Source organism: Polypterus senegalus, chromosome 3, assembly GCF_016835505.1.
Source record: "Polypterus senegalus isolate Bchr_013 chromosome 3, ASM1683550v1, whole genome shotgun sequence".
Taxonomy (NCBI): Eukaryota; Metazoa; Chordata; class Cladistia; order Polypteriformes; family Polypteridae; genus Polypterus; species Polypterus senegalus.
In genome coordinates, this window is record NC_053156.1 from 275290159 (window position 1) to 275313742 (window position 23584).

At 40.9% G+C, this 23584-nt stretch overlaps 1 protein-coding gene across 5 annotated transcripts in view; it reads left to right on the forward strand.

Annotated features, from left to right (window-relative positions):
* plxna2 (plexin A2) overlaps positions 1-23584 on the forward strand; it is a 333056-nt gene that overhangs the window by 231968 nt on the left and 77504 nt on the right. For all 5 annotated transcript variants that reach the window (XM_039749202.1, XM_039749204.1, XM_039749205.1 and 2 more), the window contains exon 13: positions 15517-15668. In XM_039749202.1, the coding sequence (XP_039605136.1) occupies positions 15517-15668 (152 nt within the window). The remainder of the gene's footprint in view (positions 1-15516; positions 15669-23584) is intronic.

Sequence of the window (23584 nt, forward strand, 5' to 3'; positions counted from 1 at the left end):
ACTGATCTCTCTTTTATAGAGTGGTATCTGATCATGTATGCTCGATTCTATATAACCATTTTCATATTAGGGTATCGTGTTTTAACATACTCGTCTCTGGGCTGTGCCGCTTTATTCTACTCTATGCACTAGCCTTCATACTAAAATGTTTTATCCTTTGTAGTGCTGTATTCCTCTTTACATAAAAAGTGAGAATTTTCATGACTGAGAAGAAAGGATTTTCCAAGTTTTCCACATTCTGTATTATAGTTTGCATATGCTACCCTTCTTCCTGAAAGTATTTTATTCTGGGGGTTCGCTGGACTCCATACTAAAGCGCTGTTTTCTTTTTATTCATCTCTATAATGCAATGATATATTAAGCTAGAGATACAGTATTTTTTTATACTTTTGGCAAGATCGTGGTTTCCATATACAGCATGGTATTCTTCTACTGCCATCTCAAACATGGTGTATAATCTACAGCAGGGGTTCCCAAGTCCAGTCCTGGAGCACCACTGCGGCCACTGGCTTTCATTTCAACCAGACACTTATCAGTCTAATCGTTTTGCTGGCCTTTATTCTTCTCTTATTATGTATTCAGAAAAGTGTTCTAGTATGATATTTACGTTTAAAAGAAATTAAGAAATGTGTTTTCTTTGTCATAATTTTAAGCACTTAACTTTCTTTTACTATTGTGTTTCTATTTTCATTATATCTGTGGAGTTTGCTCCTTCATTTGTAGTCAAATACTAACAGGTAGTAATGAACAAAGCAGACACGGGAACAAATGACACTGGCTGTTAAAGAAGAGTCGCTATATCAATGTTGCTTTCCTTTCTGTGCTAATGTACTATATAATAAAACAGTAAGGTCTATGTGTCCAGCCCATCAGAGCAATCTGATTGTTCAGTTTGACTTTGGTGACACAACAAAGAAGGAAATGCGAGTGTAAAACACACAAAGAGGATTAACGGCACATGCTGAGAGAGTTGCCATCTAAGACAGAAAGTGTAAAACCAAACAGGAGGTGAGAAAGGCGCCTTAAAAATAATAATAGCATCTCAGAAGCAGGCTTTTATGGGAACACACTCTAGAGAGGGAGCACTGGAGGAGAGACATTCACACAAATATAAAGGAAAGGCACTGACGTTATGTGTTTGTGTGTGTATATATGTATATGTACTGTATATAGCAGTGAGTGTGTACGCCTGATGAGCCCAGAATTAGGGCGAAACACATGTTGCGTACTCTTTGCATTATTTGACAGTAAACTATTCAACCATATATATTTATATATATATATATATATATATATATATATATATATATATATATATATATATATATATATATATAGTATAGGTTCTCAGGTTGCAACGTCTCGACATACATCGTTTCGGATTTACAACGCTCACTCCCATAAAAATTTCAAAAGATTGAGACATGAGAAGGAATACAGGTAAGGATTTTTTTAACTCATTTTTTCTGTTACTACAGTACAGTATATTTAGGTCCTTTTCCTTTTTCTCTGGCTTAGTTGTGTTTTTATGTTCTAGATTATGATTTTGCAAATGTATTAAGATAGGTAAGTGACTTAGGCTAGGGTGTGTTTCGACTTACACCAAAATTCAGGTTACACCACTGTTGTAGGAACGGAACTGTGTCATAACCTGAGGACCCCCTGTATATATATATATATATATATATATATATATATATATATATATATATATATATATATATAAGATAAGGTCCTTTGTGTGCCTACGTCAACATATCATTTTACTTGAGTGGGATTTTGTCTGGCAGTAGTGATAGACAGGTCAAAGAGGACAGGCGCTCTGAACATTTTCCATTATGCTATATTTAAGACACTAGAGATTCTCCATGGCTAGGAGGCAGGGGTATAGATGATCATCTCCATTTTGCTTCCTACTTGCTGCCCTCTCCAGCTAAAGTGACCTGCTTCTCCCAGTCACAGTCTCGAGTCACTGGCTACACAAGGAGCAGCTTGGGGCCTGCAGATGGTTTTCTTTGGCTTATGTACAGTTGTGCTGTCTAATCTGCAACGTCCTGTGCCTGGTGAACCGCAGTAATTTTACTCAGGCAAGGATACAGGCATGAAACACCATGTCTGCCGTGTGCCTCGGGTCATTTGTTTTTCTTTTTTCCACATCTTGATAATTTTTCAGCTGCTCCTGTGATATGGAAAAAAAACAAATCTCTAATTCTCTAACTATATGGTAATAGCTACATTTAGCACAGAGATTTGTTAAACAGAGAGAGAAGTCTGATAGGAGTTTAATGTTAGAATTTTAATTAGGCGGTGGGTGGATTCCATTGGGACATGAATAAGAAAAAAGAATCAATCGGCCAAAAGAGAAAAAAAAAATCATTACTTTTTTTTTTTTTTTAAATTTGTATGTGTGGGCGATGGTGCGCCAGCAGGCAGTGCCCTTGGCACACAGGGCTTAGGCATACTGTATATCTTGCCACTTGATATTTCTTGACTGAATTTCTTCATACACTCCTTAGGGTTCATCTTCATGTGCACAGCTGTCCCATACTGATTCACAGCTGTCAAGTCGGGGCTAATCTCTGAAGTTGTTGGTTGTTCACTTCCCGAATGGGTGCCACATCCCAAATGTGTACTATGGACAGGCTCTGACTGAGTTCATCTGTAGGAATTGTGACCAGACAAAGTAAATCTCCAGAAGTGAAGGTCACTCTTAGGATAGACAGGACTTACCTCCAGATCTTGTCATTAAAACTGGGTTCAAATTTTGGAATGCTAAAAGTGGACTCAGCTCTGGTAAAGGCAGCTCTGGTAAAAAAATATTCAACCCCTTGGAAGTTTTCCACATTTTACTGTTATACAACATTGAATCACATGGATTTAATTTGACTTTTCTGACACATACAAAAAACCTTTTTTAATGGTAAAGTGAAAACAGATCTCTGGAAAGTAGTCTAAATTAATTTTAAATATGAAACACAAAATAATCGATCATAAAAGTATTCACCTCCTTTCAGGTCAGTATTTATTAGATGTATCTTTGGCATCCATGATATCTGTCTGCACAGGCCTCTCTCTATATCATCTTTGCATATCTGGTCACATTTTGTTTTTTTTTCTCTGTTCTTTTTTTATAAAATTCTCAAGCTCTGACAGGAGATCTGGACTCTGACTCGGCCACTCCAGGACATTCACACTGCTGATTGGTAGGCCGTTGGAGTGTCGTTTTGGCTTTATGCTTGTGGTTGTTGTCTTTCTGGAAAACAAACTTCTCCCAAGAGCACAATGTGTCAGGTTTTCCCCCAGGATTCCTAGTATATTTTTCTCTATTTATTTACCCTCACAAGCCTTCCAGGGCCTGTTGCAGATAAGCATCCCAGCAGCATAATGCTTCACAGTAGGGATGTTGTGTTTTAATTATGTTCCATGTGATGGCCAAAAAGCTCAATTTTGGTCTCATCACACCACAGAACCTTCTTCTGTCTGAGTTCAGTGCCTCCCATGTGCCTTCTGAGAAGCTCTAGCTGAGATGTCATGTGTATACTGCCTCACAAGAAGTTCAATTGAAACCTCTTGACTACAGACAGGTGATCTCCAAGGAGCTGTTTCTGTGACTCAAACCAGTTGGAAGTGCCAGTGGTGACTGAGGTGTGAATACTTATGCAATAAATTATTTTGTGGTTTAGATTTGTAGTTGATTTAGTCCACTTTGCAAAAATCTCTTATCACTTTGATATTAAAAAGTTGTTTCCTGTTCATCAGTCTCAAAAAAGCCAATTTAAATCCACTGTGATTCAGTGTAATATAACAATAAAAAGTGAAAACGTCCAAGTGGTTGAATGCTTTTTTTTTTTTAACTTTTTAAGACTCTCTAAACTGGTCTCCTCTGTAGAAACAACCTCTTGATGTTTTAACTACGCAAACTCCTGAGAAGGTGATGCTGGTCACAGTCTGCTGCAGCATTAGGGGATGCTGCTGTATGAAGCTGTCACCGGAGTCCCATTTCCTAGTATGCCTCTGTACTCCCAACAATGGAGAGAACAGATAGGCGTGTGCCACTGTCAGGAAGGGCTTCACTCCCGCACATCCATGGCATGCTGCTTGCTGCTGACCGTGCCCATTTAGTTGGGTAGGCATAAGGTGGGACGCAGAACACAAGTGTAGGTCTGGTTTGTTTCTGATGTATTTGAACAAATCTGTGTCCTCATATCTGTATCCTCATTCTTGCATTTTACTTTGAGAGTTGTCATAGAGCTCTGCGCCGGCACTTGGTGAGGAGTAATGTGCAAGAAAGAAGTAGTTTGTACTGCCATGTTGTATTTCTGTGATGCCAATGATAGATTAACCATCCAGATCCATGAAGAGGATTTCTTGTGTTCTGTTTTGATTTTTGTTTCTACACCATTTTTTGACAAACACTGGATGCCCAACCTACCCGGGAAAGGGTTCTTTCTCTGAATTTTGTGGATTCTTACCATTAGTCCATCCCTTTTGACCACTTTTGACTATTTGTCTGAAAACCCACATGTTTGACCTGCACTTCCTTTCTACCATCAATTCTTCTTTACTTTGTTTCTTGGCTCAAGACCTTTCTGATGACCGTGGTTCCGGATACTGCATCTGGCTCAATAGCTTATTTGAATGCATTCTTTCAATGCAGATCATGTGGCCAGCACTCTTTTAAAAGACAAGGCTCACTTTGTAGCTAAAGAGTTAGGGTCTCTAACACCAGAACCAAGTTTTGCAGTAGGGCATACTATAGGGAACTGCTGCTGTCTGAACTCTCTGCTATTTCTTGCCATATTCTGTCACTTAGACCCCAGTATTTGGGATCACTGCTATCTGACCCTGCCCCTATACAGTATGTGACTAATTTTAGTGCAGCACAATGCTTTATGAATTAAATAACTTCTAACTCCAGCACCTGAGTCTCCCCAATACAGCTCTGTCACTAGGTACTGCAAATCACAAGATTCTGATCGGTTGCTCCTTTCTATGTGATAGTAGCTTTCTGCTCTGATTTAAGCCACTATTAACCGAGCTGACACTAGGACTCGCAGGCTGTTACTGTAATTCCATTCTCAGTGCTGCTGATAATAGTCTATTGGTAATTTGTCACTAAGGGATGGTGGAACCGCTTTGATCCGGTACTGGGCATAGCTGCTATAGTATATATGAGATGGCTGCCATGAGCTCAAATACATTAACGAGGGATCTTGATCCCAATTCTGTTGCTCTTTTGTAAATAAGGGTGTCTGTCTGTTTGATCATTGTGTTTTACATTAGCAATTCACTGAAGCCACATTTTAGGCTAGTTCAGAAGAAGCCCGAGATCACAGATTTTGACCCAAAACTGCCATGAAACTACTGACAAGCCAGATAGAGGATGCAGCAGTACGCTTGGTATAAATAAACGGCAGTCGACTGTCCTCAGTTAAACTTTGAAATGGAATATGAAACACACCAAATGCAGGATTCAGCACAAACAAGGCGGTAACAATAATGACCCTATGAGAAGCCCAGGCTGTACCTGAACCCATTTGGTGTGACAGTCTCTTTATACACATTGCTGCCCCAGGTGGCACTTATTTAGATATAAATTGACGCACACTTACTCTGTGTCACCAGAACCACATCCTGATCCCCTGCTCCACAACCCCACAGCAGATAAATTAATTGTCGCTTTATTTTCAGAACAAGGTTGCTTCCCCAAGAGATGTCTGCCTACTGGACGACCAAGAAATCTCTTGGGGTCCCGAAGCACACATTTAATGTAAGATCGTTTCCAAATAAGAAATTTGTTTATTCTGTGCAGCATACTGTGATGAGTGGTTTGATTTCTATTTCACTCACATTTGGATTGTATCCATTTAGGAGTGTGTGTAATGAATATTTCATATTTCTGCTAAATGATGCTTTGCATACGGCCGCTTGAATATTAAACGCGTGTAATCCCCTACCAGCACTAGAAATCATTTTAAATAAAGGCAATAATGAAATGTCTGTGTAGAGACACCATGCGTGAATCAGGCTACGCTCTGCCATGTGCTCATCCCTCCTCTGGGTCCTGGCTGTTCTTGGGCCCAGAAGGGCTTGGAAGATGAGATTCCAGAGGATCGCAATGGTTCTGTTTCCAAATGGGATGTCCCAACTTGTATTCCACCTGCAAATCTAGTGGGTGAGAGAATTTGAAAGCCAATGAACTTTGTGGCACGGTTCCATTATTTTACTCGGGCAGCTTGCATGCTATTTATTCAGCCAACAAGAGGTAGCAATGGATGGAGGTGCAGGTGCATGTTGAGTAATTCAGGGTAACTACTTTTTGGATCTGCACCATCACCCGTTGTATTGGTATCGATGTATCTAAAGCAGATGTCACATTAGGTAAATTCTAGTCATTGACTGGGTGGCGACTTTCCAGCACAATTCTGCTCACCCCTTTTTCTGAGTGCCAATAGCATGCTGTCTGACGGAGTGGGCACTGTACAAAGAGCTACCGGCTATGGCAAGTTCAACTGCAATCTCTGCATTTTATTTTTGTTTCTTTCTTCCATTTTGTCTTGGTACATACAACACAAGACATCGGACAGACAAGCGTCTCTTCCGTTTCTGAGGTCCAAAGCTCCAGAGTTCCTTATTCCACATCATGTTCTACTTCTGGATGAGTATTCATTGGTTGTCTACTTTCAGCCCCCCTCTCCAATGATTCTGTCGGGGCGAGTAACAGACTACTGGCTGGGTATGTCACATTAGGTGATGGATTTATGGGAATGCACTGCTAATTTCCACCGTCTGGCTAAGATTATGTGAATTAAGGCTACAAAAGATAATCGCTAATATGGTTGTGTAATATGACACAAACTGCCCAATTGCAGCATCACTAAATTCAAGAGGAGGCTCGGTTCTTCTAAGCCATGGTGATTTCCAATGAATAAATAAGGTCATCTCAAAAAGCATTGGGCATATCAGTCAGGTGCTGTGCAGTGCCCACCCAGGTTAAACTGGGCTTCCATTTTATGTCTCAGGGTCATTCCATTGGAAACACTTTGATTCAGCCACTAGGTTTCTAAGGCCTGGCATAATGCACTGTACCTAGAGTGCCAGTCTTTGTAGCCCTCAAGGGGTTTATGGAGTTCAGTATCATTTCACTACTAAACAGGCCATTAAAAAGGGGCAGAACTAATATTTTATACTTATATTTTAAGTGAATCACCCTGTTAGGCCACGCCATCTCACTGGTACCACATGATATGGATTGGAAGGGTGGTAATAAGAAAGATAACAGAGGATATAACCTCTCAGAATACCACCTGAACTTCAATGCTGCTTACACCAGAAGATAATCAGGAGGTTCTTCTCAGGCAGGTGAATGGGGCAATAAGCATTTTTTAAATTTGAGACAACTGATTGATAAGCCCAGAGGTCCACTAAATGGCCTTCCTGCCAGATGAGCAATCACAAGTAACGTCTTCTCAGCCAGCATCTTCTAAGCCAGTTGTAGCCGTCAGGGCGGCAAGGCAAATGCATTTCCTTATTTCATTAAAATGATCTGCTCTCTGTGATGAAATGAAGTGAACCCAGGTGCCAACTGATGGCACAGGCCTTCCTCAGAGAACGTGGAGATGCAATGATGCAAAAGAACAGGGCCTCAAGTTAAGAAGCGCACACCTATGAATAAAACATCAGCCCACTGTTAAAAGCATTCCACTGATAAAATGTGCGATTAAAATGACAATCCTTCCACTGTAAAATAAAAATCAATTTGTGCAGGGAGGCCTGGGCCAGATCCTGGAAGAAAGATGCTGTGAGAGGGATAGAGACTACATCAAAGCCTGGGAAAGGGATTTGTGAAAACGTGGGGGCCCACCAGCCCCTTCTGCAATGTGGGTGTGAGGAGACAAGAGAGAAAGGGGCAAATAAAAAGGGTCTGAGCCTGAGTTAAACAAGAAAGGAAAAAAAAATCATACGCAGTGTGCACTAATGTTAAAGGGCCTACTGGGAAAATTCACAAATAAGGGGTGTGTGTGTGCGTGTAGGAGCGAGTGTGTGTGTGTGCGTGTGCTCTCATGCAGCTACCTGAAGACTTCTTCTACTGCACATACAAAAGACTGAAAAAATAGCAGTCTGTCCTGTTATTCCAGGCCATCTACAGCACATCTGTAATAATCTTCTTAACTAGTGTAAGCCAATCAGGCCCCATCCACACTACTACATTTTTTTATTAAAAGCTCCAACATTAGCCTCTCTTTTCACCTTTTGACCACACTGCCCTGGCATTTTTAACCCTTGAAAATAGACTTTTCAAAACGCTCCCCAGAGCCATAAACTTCAGAAAATGCAACCGCAGTGTTATGGTGTGGACAGGCGAAAACACCAATTTTCCAAAACACTTACTCTGATTGGATAATGCGTATTACATAACCCATCTCTGATTGGATCTTACACGTCTCATTTCTGATTAGTCACCTTTCATTGGAAAAAAAACACATTTTTCAACATAGCAGACATAGAAAAGTTGCTTTCCATGGCACTTGTGTTGCTTGCTTGCATGCATCCAAAGTGTGTTTTCAACAGTTTGAATTCTACGTAAATGCACAAAAGGCAAATAATTTACTAGTCTCTAGAGTTTTGTGATGTGCGCATGTTTAGTGTATGCGAATGTCTACATCATGTATACTACATTTTCCTTCATTTTCCTGTGGACAGAGATAGATAAATAGATATAGATATAAATACATATAGATATAAATAGATATATACATGCTGAGTCAAAATTATGTTAACATTTGAATGGCAGAAACAATTTATTCACAAAACATACTTCATATGTGCAAGATGATTTACAGGAATGTCTCAACCGGTTCACCTTCATGTTCGACACATGTACCATATGTGGCACATAAATTGTCCATAAAAAATTCTATATAAGTATATATGTAGCAGTACCTTTATTGTTAACATAATTTTGACTCGCCCTGTAGATAAATAGAAATAGATAAATGACGTGAAAACATTAGTGTGGACAAAGTTCATTTTTGTTTAAAACCCCCATTTTCAATGAAAACGAAGAATTATGGATGTTGCCTTAGAGGGTGGTCAGGGCCAGAGCCTTTCCTGGCAGCATTGGACACAAGGTGAAATTCAACCCAGGACAGGATCTCAGTCCATCATAGGACACACATACTTATTGTGGGGTCATTGCAGCCCCCAGTCAACTCAACATTTAAAACCCACACAGACCAAGGGAGAATGTGTGAAATCTGCACAGAGAGTGACAAGTCCAGCAAGTGAGCCTGGACCATTGAGCAACAAGGCAGCAGCTTTGACAACTCTGAACCAAACAGAATACCTCAATCAAGTTTTGCCCGTGACATTTCCCTCTATAACATGAATTCTCATTTGTTTTCCAAATCAACTGTCTTGTGCCAGGCTGGAGCCAGAGGGACCCAAAGTCCGCCCCATTAGCATTGATCACAGTCTCGTAGACAGCCCTGACTGACAGGGCACATTCACATGGGGTCAAATTAGAAGACATCCCAAGTGTGATAATATTGATTTCAGGGAGGGTGGGGTTCCTTATAAAAACAAAATCAAAGCTATGTAAATAAATAGCTCACTGCATTGATTTTGAGGAGCAGAGTCATTCCTCCTGTGAAAACTTACAGACAGAACTTTCCCCTTATAAAATATCTTGCCTCTATAATTATAGTAAGTAATCCTCTGGTTATTTTTTCAACCCAAATGTGTGGCCAGAAGAGACATTCGGGAGTGGGGGGCGGTTTCTGGGAGAGTATGGATGACTTACTGTCTGTTTGTCTTGGGTCTCTCGGACAGTGACTGTGTCCGACTTTGTCTATTACAACTGACCATGAACCCCACAGAGGTTTATTTTCTCTAAGGATGCTGCTGACTGGAGTTTTTTTTTTCTCTTCTCCATTGCCAACTGGCCATAGTTCAACAACTAATTAATAGACGGCTCCATTTATGTTAATCAGTTTTGAGCCATTTCATTTTCCTGTCTGTTTAAACAAATCATTATTATGTATATGTAATTATGTATTATTATGTTTATAATATACAGTATAATGTTTCTAAATATTATGTATATGCATTATGTATATGTAATTAAGCATTATGTAATTAGTCATTTTTAAACTTTGTAATTGCATTTACCTGTCAGCGTCTAACAGCATTTTGAGCTTCTACATCCACATTACTATGTTTTCATTTAAGAATTGCAGACATTAGTCTCCAGTTTTGCCTTTCATCTGCACCACCCCTCCATTTTTTTTAACCCCAGGAAATGAAAAATCCCGTATTGTAATGTGGACGGGTGGACTTTTAAAAACACAATCTAATCACACTCTGAAATTTTTGTGTTTTTTAAGTGTCTCTTCCATGATTGGATCCTGCTCATTACAACATCTCATTCCCTAATTGGTCACCCTGTACTGAAGAAAAATATATTCCAACGTAGTAGACATAGAAGAGTTGCAGTCTATGACACGTTCTGTGTTGCTTACCTGTGCACATCTAAATTGAGTTTTGTGCCGTTTAAATGCTGCATACATGTACAAATAGCAAATCATTTAGTGATCACTATAGCATCGTAATAAATCCTGTGGCTGGCAGTTACTGTTGCTTGAAGGATTTTTACACCAATGCATGAATGCCCAGTGTAGGCAAGCTGCTACGTCATGTGCATTTTTGGTCATTTTAATGTGGGCTGAGATATTTTTATAAACAATGTGAAAAGTGTGAATGTAACCTCAGTGAAGAGGACTATGCAAAAGTAAAACTGAATTGAGTTGATCGTTCAGCAGTCGGAGTAAAAAAGACTCACTTCTGGAAGCCTAGGAACAACTGAATTAGTCCACACATAAGATGTGTGTCTATGGGGATGGACAGTGTAGTTTACTAGCTAGGACATTTACGCAGAGTGTGATCCTGAGGAACTTGCTTAACCTGCCTGTGCCCAAAAAATAAAAAAAAAATCTATCTATCTATCTATCTATCTATCTATCTATCTATCTATCTATCTATCTATCTATCTATCTCTATCTATCCATTATCCAACCTGCTATATCCTAACTACAGGGTTATGGGGGTCCGCTGGAGCCAATCCCAGCCAACACTGGGTGCAAAGCAGGAAACAAACTCCGGGCAGGGCGCCAGCCCACCGCAGTCATATCTATCTATCTATCTATCTATCTATCTATCTATCTATCTATCTATCTATCTATCCATTATCCAACCTGCTATATCCTAACTACAGGGTTATGGGGGTCCGCTGGAGCCAATCCCAGCCAACACTGGGTGCAAAGCAGGAAACAAACTCCGGGCAGGGCGCCAGCCCACCGCAGGCTATATCCTAACTACAGGGTTATGGGGGTCCGCTGGAGCCAATCCCAGCCAACACTGGGTGCAAAGCAGGAAACAAACTCCGGGCAGGGCGCCAGCCCACCGCAGTCATATCTATCTATCTATCTATCTATCTATCTATCTATCTATCTATCTATCTATCTATCTATCTATCTATCTATCTATTCATTATCTTTATGGCTCCTTTGAACAAAACTGTCAGGTAGGCAAATATGTCATAAATAGGAGAAATGCAAAGATTCTAGTGGAAACTCATAGACAATAGAGATGATGTGCCCCTTCCATATGGACTTTTGCACTCCAGTGACTGGGTGGAAACTTGAAGTTGTGAAGTAGCTCTGCCATCCACTGTGTCACTCGTCATGTATTGTGTGAATTCTTAAATGGCTTAGTTACACGTGCTGGAACATATCACTGGGTAGAAGATGGAAAGCATATGGTATATATAATTTTACGTACATTTTGGAAGATAAGGAGGAATGAGTTGTTAATTGAGACCATAGACCATTTGCACATGTCAACTGTGAAAACAGAATAATAACATGCACAGCACAAGTGAAAACTGGAGATTCAACAATGGTTGTTTTAAAAATCGATTTCAATCCGTGTGGTGATGTAAACAAGAACAACCAAAAAAGATGTGTATGCAGTCAGAGACGTGCTCAATGGCATCCGGTTACGTTTATGAACCACTGGATAAAGATCATGTAAGCTTCCACTTATATTCTTTTTTGAGGCGCCTACCAACATAGCACCAATACGACTGGACCAATCGAAACACAACATGGCGAAGAAAACTTCAGGGAGATGGCAGCTGATGCACATGAAATGGAATGTGATTGGAAATGGCTAGATGGCGCCCTGCCCAGGGTTTGTTTCCTGCCTTGCGCCCTGTGTTGGCTGGGATTGGCTCCAGCAGACCCCCGTGACCCTGTAGCTAGGATATAGCGGGTTGGATAATGGATGGTTGGATGGAAGGAAATGGCCAATCAGGGACTGCAATTTCTTTTTATGTGCACATACTGACATGCGAGTTTTCTTCATTGAATGTTTTACTAATGTTTGCTTCTGCTCGGTGTTGGCCCCCAACGTCATCCATTGAAGCCCATTGTACTGTAAACTTTGTGATCTCCATCCCCATGAAAACATGAGATTAAAAATTTTACTTAGCCATCACTACAAATAATATAAGTAACATATTAAAAATGATAAATGTTGAGCGAAGTACAGTATTCCATTAAAAATACATGAGTGAATGAAAGGTTTCATTAAATAAATGCTGAGATGTTTTCTGTCACCGCTACATAAAGACATATACTGTATGTGAGTGGACCAGGCCAAAATGTCTTTTTGCTGTCAATGATCAAATAAGTGTTACGTGTGCTTATCAGCTTGAGCAGTTGCTTCTGAGTCAGATATGTGATAAGTGTTAACAATACTCAAACGCATTAACATGAAGCATTTTCCCTCAATTTGCACATGCTGAATTGCTTTTCATTGAAGGCACAATTATGAATGGGTGTCATTTTGTGAATGACAGTAATTAATGCTTTGCTTTTATGATCATACCATTCAATTTCTTTTCAATTTTAATTGTTAAGAATCTAAGAACAACAAAAATTGTAAATGCTGTATATACAATTGTGTGTAAAAGTAAGTACACCCCATTGAAATTGCTAACTTTTTGAACAGGCAAAATTAGATCTTCAAGCAAGCAGTGCCTACAGATAAAGGTGATATACGTGTGTGCTGTAAATGTATTCACTTACCTGTCTCCAACAGGGAACGTAGCCAATAAACCATAAACTTATAAATTAAAGTTAGCTCCCTGAAGTAAATTGACCAGCAAAAATCTTTACACATTTCCCCATGATTTGAGTCTTCCATACCCTTGCCAATGAATGCAAAGAATGCACTGTCGCCATCCTGTCAATGCACTGCATCAGGGAGTTTTTCCTACAATTGACTAACTATGGAGAACATTTATAGTTTGCCAGGAATTAATGTAAAGGGCGTAATGAGTCAAGTCATAGCTGGTGGGGAAGAATGGAGGATGATCATTGTAGAGTTTTAACACACATTTTAATGTAAACCCATTTGAAAGAAGCATGTCCTTTGATTTAAATAAGCCTTTAACAATGCATTCGAGGCACAGATTTGAAGTCCTTTTGCCATATTGATTGTTTATTTTGCCACTTCTGCCTCTCCTACTATATACTACAAGGGTTTTACTATTATTGTTGTTGTTGTCAGTGATGAATTATTATCTATATTGCAGCCTATAGTTTTTGCCACCCTCCCAGTGTTTGTGGTGAGTTGATGCCCATAGGTACTGAACACCTCTTAGATGTGCCTGCTTGAATATGGAGGGCTTTATAAACTACCTACTAAAGCTGCCACAGAGAGTGGAAAACAAGGGCTTGCAATTTCTTGATTTGAGAACTTTAAAACAGTATCAGAAAGACATCCATTGGCTCTGTAACCACTAACTCCTGCAGAGTTTTGGGAGCCTGGAGGCTGAACCACACTACCCTGTCTTAACCTGAAACATACTCCTCCAGTGGCCATGATTTGCTGCCATTTCTCATCTAGCACCTTTCAGTGTGACCGATGTCTCTGGAGAACACAGACAGACTGCTGGCAGCCCAGTAGCATGGGCACCTCGGTCTTAGTATTTGCCTGCTGACACACAGTAGCCTGGACTCGTTGTTTGTAAATAATTTTTAAAATGTTGCCCTAAATTTATGTTTTTCCTGCTTTATAATTCATTTGAACATAATGGGTGTAGGGCGGCATGGTGGCGCAGTGGGTAGCGCTGCCGCCTCGCAGTTAGATGACCCGGGTTCGTTTCCTGGGTCCTCCCTGCATGGAGTTTGCATGTTTTCCCCATGTCTGCGTGGGTTTCCTCCAGGTACTCCAGTTGGATGGATGGATAATGGGTGTAAAAAACAGAAACTGGAAAAATGTGAATCTGGCTTCATGGGAAAAACAAAGAAATAAGAAAAAGCAGCCATTGATAAACGGCCCACAAATTTCCCTGCCTCTTCTCACATTTGAGACTGGCATCATGGTTCAGCATTTCTAACATGGACCCAAAATAGCAAGCATCACCCTCTGCTGGGTGAGGATTCCGATCTGGAGCCACACGTCACTCACCTCCATTTTACCTCAGTGACCTAGAAGCTGCCCCTTTGGTGCCACTCTTGATACTGCCGAGTGACTTTCACTTCTCTGTCATGCTAGCTTATTGCTTTTCCGCTGTTTTGCAATGTCTACATTTCTTGAAGTAATGAAAGATTCATCTGCTTTGGCCCCCAGGCTGAGTAGTGGCACACTTATTTTACACACGGAGAGCAATTAATGTCCACTAAAACTAGGTTACTGTGCAGCTCTCCCAGCAGGCAAGAGCTGGGCTGATCATGCGCACTGACACATCTTAAATTTACTTCACTGTGATGCCAGCTCTCTGGTACCAGCTGACAAGGGGGCACGTTAGGGCTGGAATATTAGAGGAGAGAGGCTGCTTTATGCAGGGGGGTTTAGTTATGGGGGAGATACCCGTCACACTGAAATACCTTACATGTGTTCAAATCAAGGTACTGAGAGGACTTTCAAAGGTTTCGTTTGTGCTGAATGGAGGCACTTCATGGACATTTTGGAGTAACCGAGTGCTTACATCTACTGAGGTGATTTGTCATGTGAGCAATACAGTAAAAAGGGTCATTAGGGAAGTAAAACATTTAAGGACGAAGAGGAAAAGCAGACCTCAACCCCGTGAAGCACTATGGTGTACTCTCTCCTCTACTGTTATTATTTGTATTTTAGCTGACACCGTTCTCCAAGGTGACTTAAATCATTTTAGTGATGCAATTGATTATATGTCTTGTTTTTTTTTTGTTTGGAGCTCAGGTAGGCAAAGCTTCTTATGGTCACACAGTGTCAATTTCAGGATTAGAACCCACAACCTTAAGGTTTGAAGTCCAGAGCCTTAACAACAGCTCCATTCTGCCTGTCCCTACTATAAAATTTACTTCCAGTGTCCAGTGTCATCCTACCAAAAAATAATTTCTGCTAAAGTTTGGCAAGCACATGTGTCACCAAAGAAATGACATGACTGTCTGTTTTGTTGTGTTTCAGGTGACACCTTTGGCTGGCCCTCCGGAAGGAGGAACACGGGTTACCATCCATGGAGTCAACTTGGGCCTTGACTTCTCAGAAATTGTCAACCACGTCCAAGTAGCTGGCGTCCCCTGCACTCCAATGCGGGAGGGCTATATTGTGGCTGAACAGTAAGTGGCTGTTGTTTTGTTTATTTTTATTTATCACACAAGGCTGATCACAGGAAGCATCAGGCACTAGCTAGGAACCAAGCTAGACGCAATATTACATAAAGACTAAGTTTATAGATTTACATAACTGTCTATGATACGAAATAATTCAAAAATGGCATAGTGGCACACCAGAACTATAGCGTTTATCTTGCAGCCCAAAGGCAAGAGTTGGAGTTGTTCCTGGAATTCTGTGTGGCGTTTGTAAGGGCTTCTTTCTGGAGTTTTAGTGTCTTCCCAAACTCTAAAGACATCACATTGGGTTATTTAGCAGCATTTATTTTACCAGTTACTCTTACCAGAATAGTTTAGAGTTACCAAACATGCCCATATTTCATGAAGTAGGTGGAAAACAACAAAACCAAATGCAGTCTCTATGCAGATCTGGACACAGGACTCTACATTTGTGAGACAGAAGTACTAAGCAGTGTACTACCATGCCAACTAATGAAATTTAATGTACAATAATATAACGTAGTGTGATGCAGCCTCATGAGACCCCATTGTTAAAATCACAGCCCACACACTGTGTGGAGTTTGCATGTGTCCATTCTGGGTTTACTCTGAGAGCTCCATTTGAATCCTATACAGTAATCCCTCGTTTATCGCGGGAGATAGGTTCCAAGGCCGGCCGCAATAACAGAATTTCCGAGAAGTAAGGACACCATATTTATTTAATAATTTAACATGTATTTGGACGTTTTTAAACCTTCCATGTACTGTTTACAACCCACCCTTTACTCTATTAATAACAGGGACAACTGTTAAGCAATATGAAATTGGTAGATAAGTTTACAGTTACTGTATAGCGAAGTACACGTACCTATATATGACATGATGAATATGCTGTGCAGTAAAAATGATGACGATGAAGCTGATGATGACTTTCACTGCGCAGCCGATGACTGTATTTTACGTCTCTTCAGACTGCGGTGCCATTTCCTGGGGCACCTCTTCCACGGTTTCCAAAGGTGTATCCGTAGTAGTAGTAGGAACTGGCTCTTTTTTGCAAGGCTGCAAAAAAATTGTGATCGACAGCTGCTGCCGCTGCTTCTTTTTCCAGTCGAAGAGCAGCTTGTAGGCGGTCATGACGTCATCGACCTTGTTGCAAAATTGGACCGATCGAACCATATCGTCGTCCCATTCCTGTGACCGCTCTTGCAGATCCTTAGCCAGTCTGCAGCCACAGCCGCGAACGTTCTCCCTTCGTTCAACATATCCAGAAGTTTCACCTTCTCAGCGATCGTCATCATTCTTCGTTGGCGTTTAGGCTCAGCACCAGCCTTGGAAGACGGAGCACGTTTGGGAGCCATTGCAGGGGGTGAAAATTCAAGCGAAGTTCAACACAAAGAAACCAAAAAAAAAATATCACACACAGTACAGTGTAAAGTAAACCGCTCGGCGAGAAAGCTTGAAGCGAAATGGCTGTGACAGAGAGACAAGGGGAGGTGCTGTGGGATCTGGGCATCAGTCAAAGCACCAATCACGGGCCCGATTAGAAAGCGGGATTTGTCGTCTCCCTCCCATGTACCAATCACAACGCACTTAGTCACCGAACTTCTTGTGTTGTTCTTAGACTAGGAAATACTACTACTATATTTAAAAACCCGCAAAGTCGTGAATCCGCGAAAAGTGAACAGCGAAGTAGCGAGGGATTACTGTACCTCAAAGATAGGTTAGGATTACACACTGATACAGCACATTGCCGCACCCACCGCATGACAAACCAACTCAGGATCCCAGATTAGTACCCGAGTGCAGCCATGCGACAGGTTACACCTCAGCACACAGCTAGTTCAGATGGAGAGAAACAGTGTGAGGTTTTTTTTTGGTGGCTGGAGTGCCAATTCTGCCAGCAACCCCCAGGTTTTTCACCGCAGGTTGGAGGGCCTATATGCAGAGGAACGTCATACCCAGGATGGAGCAATTACAGGTTAAGGGCATTGTTCAAGGGCCCAACGGAGTAGAGTCACTTTTGGCGTTTACGGGATTCGTACCGGCCACCTTCTGATGCAAATCCCTAGCCTCAGAGCCACCACTCCACCCATACCTCAAAGAGTTGATGTATTAATTTTGCAATGGACAATTAATCCAATATGATTGAATGAGAGTGTGTTCGTGGGTGTCCTCTACAATACGCAGGTGTTTCTTCCTCCTTTGGTTCCTGTCATGTGTGTCGTGCTGCATTACCATAAATGGCTTTCAACCGTAGCCCCACAGCACATTTCTCTTGGTTTTTTCTTTGATCTTGCAGATTCTGCCCAAGTTTGTAAGACTTCTCTGTATATTCTAAGCTTATTGTCATCTCTTATGGATGTGTTTGTTGGTGTCCCCTGTGATGAACTGCTGCCTTATCCAAAGCTGGCTCCCTCCTTGCCCCTACTCTGTGCTCGAATAGAAAGACATGGCTAATGTAATATGTATTTGAAGAGGCGTGGTAGCATATCCCATTGACATTACTCTCACACAACTCTAGGGGACTGGGTTTGAATCCTGAGCTGATCACCATCTCTGTGGGGCCTGCACATTCCCTCTTTGCCCAAGTCAATAATGATTTTTATCCTTTGACTCACAGTTTTTATTCCTCACCCCTAAGACATTTCAGTTAATTTGACTGGCATCTCTGATTGCCCCTGTATGATTTGAGTGTGGGTGTATAAGTGCTCTCTGCAACAGACTTGTGGCCCCACCAGGGTTGGCTCCCATTATGTGTCTACCACTATCAAGATAAGCACTGACTCCTTTGACTTCGAATTGATGTAAGTGGATTCAGAAGATGAATGGATTGAAGGATTATCATTTGAACATAAAGTACTTGTCTGCCTGAGATCAGATGACCGCCTGCTCATTTTCACTCCTGTCAGTGGCAAAAAATAAGATACTTAAATAAAAAAAAACTTTCCAATAGGTGATAATGGAAAAGTACCAAAAAAAAAACAAATTTTAAAATGCTTCAGTACCAGCATTTCAGGATTTTTAACACCAGAAGTAAATGTCAGCTTTCTCCCCAATTAACTGCCCACCCCATCCCTCAACACTTGCTATTGTCATTTCATGACTTCACAAAATTAAAGTACTGTACATGCTTCATTGTGATCAGAACTTCATGGGCACCCCCACCATTGCTTCAACGTGATTTAGAATTTACAGGGGACATCTTCCTGCCTTATTCTTTCAACAAGATCAGAACTTTACAGAGATCCAAAACCACCTTACTGCTTCAACATGATTGGAACTTCACAGGAAACTCAGATTGCATCAGTGCCATCAGGACTTCACTTGGAATACCTCCCCACCCTTATTGCTTCAGGGAGTTATGTGCCGCATCAGGGTGCATGTAGTTAAGATAGTTATCCTTCAGAACTGTTTTGGTTCCTGTACTGAGGTCTGACAGCTAGTAGATATACCAAAGTGGAAATTCTGGACTGATCCAACACTACTAGATAGTCAAAATGACCATGAGTCTGACAGACTGGTGATGTGCCCTACTAGCTGACTAGTAGTACGTCCCATCAGACTCTATAGGTTAAATGATACCACCTTGGGGCAAAGCACATTTTTGCAAAACCATATCCTTACTGGGTGTGATACAAATACTACATATACAATATGTAATGCGTTACAGAATTCACGATACAATACAAAGTGTTGTCATTTACATGCTGTCGTTTAGGTATTTTGACTTGAAATATGCCAGTCTGCATTATGACCTATTTATAGCCAAAGCCAACCAATGGGTTTGTATTGAGGGTAAGGTACAGTATAGCAACTTATGCCAGTGATTATTACTCCAAATTGTGCTGACATGAGAAAGGAGAGTCCAGAGGTAAGTGGTCAGAAGCTTCAGCAACATCTTAAATCATCTTTGGGCTGATATAGGGTTCAGACAGGGTATACAGGGTGCCAGCTCACTGCAAACCCTAAATTTGCTGTTAAAAGTATTCATACCCTTCATTAGTTGAAATACGCCCAGCTTACTAACTCAGTCTGCATGGTTTCAGGGGCCTCATCCTCTCATTTTAACTAAAGTCCATCAATCGTCAGTCTTTGTCCACGTCTACGCCCAAACCCTAAGTCTACAATTTTTGGTTCCAAAACATCCCACTTCTTTTTGTCTTGAAGCTATCATTCCCAGACCCAAACTGGCACTTGCGTTGCATTTTCTAAGTATGGCTCTCTGTCTGTTTTTTTCCTGTGTGTGTATTTGTGTGTGTGTAGGGGGGTGCCTGTTATGGTTGGTGCCAGCCTATCCCAACACATGCATCTGTCTCTTCTCTGACACACTTCTTTTTTTTTTTTACATGTGTGGCATATGCGATCATTTATAGCTATGTACCACATATATGGTGACAAATTTACACCACCAAAGGAAAAAGAAGGAAGTGTAAGCCGTGCAGCTGGTATGATAACCCTCTCGGCGCTGACAGCCTTTTCACTCCTTGCCTGTTCCTTCTTTTATATGCAATGTAGCTCCTCTTAAATTCGAGATGCTAGCTGCTAATTGTGCCATTAATTTGTGTTTTTCCTTGGCACTCGGAGGTCACCTTTGAACATGAAGAACCTGGCATCTTACTTTAAACAGGTTTAACAAGTAAATAGAGGTTTCTCTTTCTTTAAAATAAATAATAAAATATGAAGCAGAAGCTGTCCATTAAGATGCCCACTGTCTGCTGATTGGCTGACATTTGGAAGATGCTAGAAAGTCCGTGGTAGGCATATGGTACTGGAAATGAACACATAATCACAGGTAGCAGTATATCACTGTGTCAACCTGTCTTTTTTCCCAGTGACTTCTTAGATGAGACCAGTATGACAGTGCCACCTGCAGTTATTCTCCAGCACATGGATTTATTTACCAACATGAGGCAACTAAATTGTAATCCCTAATTTAAAAACAGCAATCCTGTGAATATATGAAAATATAACAGAAAAAAATGAAGCACTAATGGAAACCAGTGACAGTTAACTAAAATTGATGTGGTGACTATGCCCATCTTGATTAGAGTACTTGCCATCATCTTCCTCCACCTCTTCAATATCTGCTTGCTGGTCACAGGTATTAAAAATAAAACAAGTTGTTCAAAAAGTATCAATGGTCTGCAATAAGCAACTGACAAGTGTACAGACGGAGGGCTGTGGAAAGAGCTTCTGCAGGCTGCTGGGAATCCAATTCACACTTACAGAGAGCTTATCGCCATATGTTGAGCATCATATGCAATTATAACTTTTAGCAAGAGAGGTGCTAAAAAAAAATTGGTCTTCCATTCATATTAATGACTTTTGCCCCAGAGTGGCATAGTTTCAGCTGGTCACTGAATAGTGGCTTTCTTCCCTTCAGACAGGAGCTGTCACTGAATTACTGTCTTCTGTGCCACCCCTCACTACCCAATTGTCTCAATTGTATTGTAAATGGCTCTCTTCCTATAACGGCATTGCCAGACTGTTTCTGTGCTTGCTGGCAAACCATCTACAGCACCATCCTGAGTCGGCGCTGTGTACAATTACTAGTTAAACTTCAATAACTTTACTTTCAGGACGGGTTTTGTTTATTCAGGCTGGTGCCATATGCTCAGCACATGCCTCAGCACTCTCCCACTCCTATTCAAAGCAAGATGGCTATAACTCTTTCTTGATACTCTAATGCCAGCCATCTTCACCATTCATTTTTGTAGGCACGTTAGCATATTGTCATCATCACCATTCTCTATACCCATACCCTTAGATACTACAGTTTTTCTAGAACTCTACCAACCTTTGTTGCTTTTCATATTCCCATTTGCATTATGCCTGCATTAACATTCACAGTCATCAATTCATGCAGGTGGGCACTGCATCTACAACGCCATCCTCGGTGCCCAGTATCTGCTACTGCAGTTCATACCAATGAGGCCTTTGCTCTTTTAATTCAGTGCCCAATTTTTACACTTACGTTTACATTTATTTATTTGGCCAATGTCTTTATCCAAAGCGACGTACAGCTTTTGAGATACAATTGGTTACATTTCTTTTTTCAGTTGGAGCACTGGCAGTTGAAGTGACTTGCTTAGGATCACATAGTGTCATTGGTGGGATTTGAACCCACAACTTCAGGATGGCGGTCTGCAGTACACTTCATAGTGCACACATAGTGAGACAGAAGCTGACACTCACATCATAAAGCAGAAAAATGAAAGAGAAAGATTAAAAAAAATAGCTTAAAGGGGGCATTTATTGAAAACATCTCCAGGCTAAACCAGGGGTGTCAAACTCAAGCCCTTTGAGTATTTTAAAGTGGTTTGATTCATCAGTGTTCAAAACATTTTACATCCAGCCTTCATTGTGTGCTTCATATATAGATTGTATCTACTGTATGATAAAACACTAAGGGCTGTGTGGCCAGTCCCTCTGAGCAATCTGATTGGTCAGTATGGTTTTGTTGTGATTGGTCAGTTTGGCTTTGGTGATGCAATGAAAGAGGAAATGTGTAAGACTCGCGAGAAGGAGTAAAGGCATATGAGGCATGCTGAGAAAGTTGCCTTCAAAGACTGCAAGTATCACTGGACAGGAGGTGAGAAAGGTGCCTCAAAAATAATGACAGAGTCGGAGAAGCAGCCTTCACAGGAAAGCGCCTGAGAGAGGGAGCACTGGTTAAGGGACGTTCACACTCACAAATACAGAGGAAAGGTGCTGAAGGAAGACATAGGACCAGAGATCGCAAATATTTTTACGTATTCTATTACCTGTCTTTGACAGGTATTGTGGCTAGTTTGTATATAGCAGGGGTCCCCAACTCCGGTCCTGGAGGGCCCCAGTGGCTGCAAGTTTTCATTCTAACCCTTTTCTTAATTAGTGACCTGTTTTTGCAGCTAATTAACTTCTTTTGAATTAATTTTAATTGACTTTAAGACTCAAACCCCCTCAATTGTTCCTTTTTCCTTAATTAGTAACCAACAACCATGAGATACAAAATGAGCCAAAACATGACGAGCAAACTGTGACCATCATACAATATCTCAGAATAAAGAAAGGTGAAGGTCTCAGGAATGGTGATCTGCTCAGGTCCACAAAACATTTTACCAGAGCTCTTACAAAAGTGAAAATAAACAATTTCAGAAATGTCTGCTATTGCACAATGAAAACAGCAACAATGCATGGAATTAAAGAACGGGTTTGATTAACAACAAGACTCGATGCCTAATTAAGCAACTGGTTGGAGTGAAATTGGTTGTAGTTTGAGGCCCTGACTTAGCTGGTCTTCTGTTTGCTCACTCACTTCATGTTTCATTTCTGTTTGGGTGCTGTTTAAGGAAAGAAATAAAGCAAATCAGAGGAAATTCAAAGGAACAAATCTTAAAAAACAAGTCAATTAAAATTAATTCACAAGAAGTTAATTAGCAGCAAAAACTGTGCACTAATTAAAAAAGGGTTAGAATGAAAACCTGCAGCCACTGGTGCCCTGCAGGACTGGAGTTGGAAACCCCTGGTATATAATTTACATTTACACGTGGCCCTAAAATGTGTCTTCAGTATCCAGTCACAATTATCTGCGCAGCACATTGCACCGCAGCTACTAACTTGCGTCTAACTAGTGAAAATGTTAAGGTCCCAACAAGAACCATAAAGAACTTTAGTGCTTTAATATTATGACAAAGATGTGACTTCTGCTACTCTGTTCACTGTTTAAAGCTGCATAAGTGTCAGGAATGATCACAGTTCTGCAACTTACCAGGTTTTATTGTTTTATGTGGATAGAAAACACGTTTCCATTTCCATTCGGGTGATTACTTTCTGTTTCTGATTCACTCTGGCCAACATTCCCAGTGCATTTGCACCTAGTTTTTCATTTTGATCCAGTGCCTTCTGATTGTGATGAAATGTTAATGTAGGGATAAGTGGAT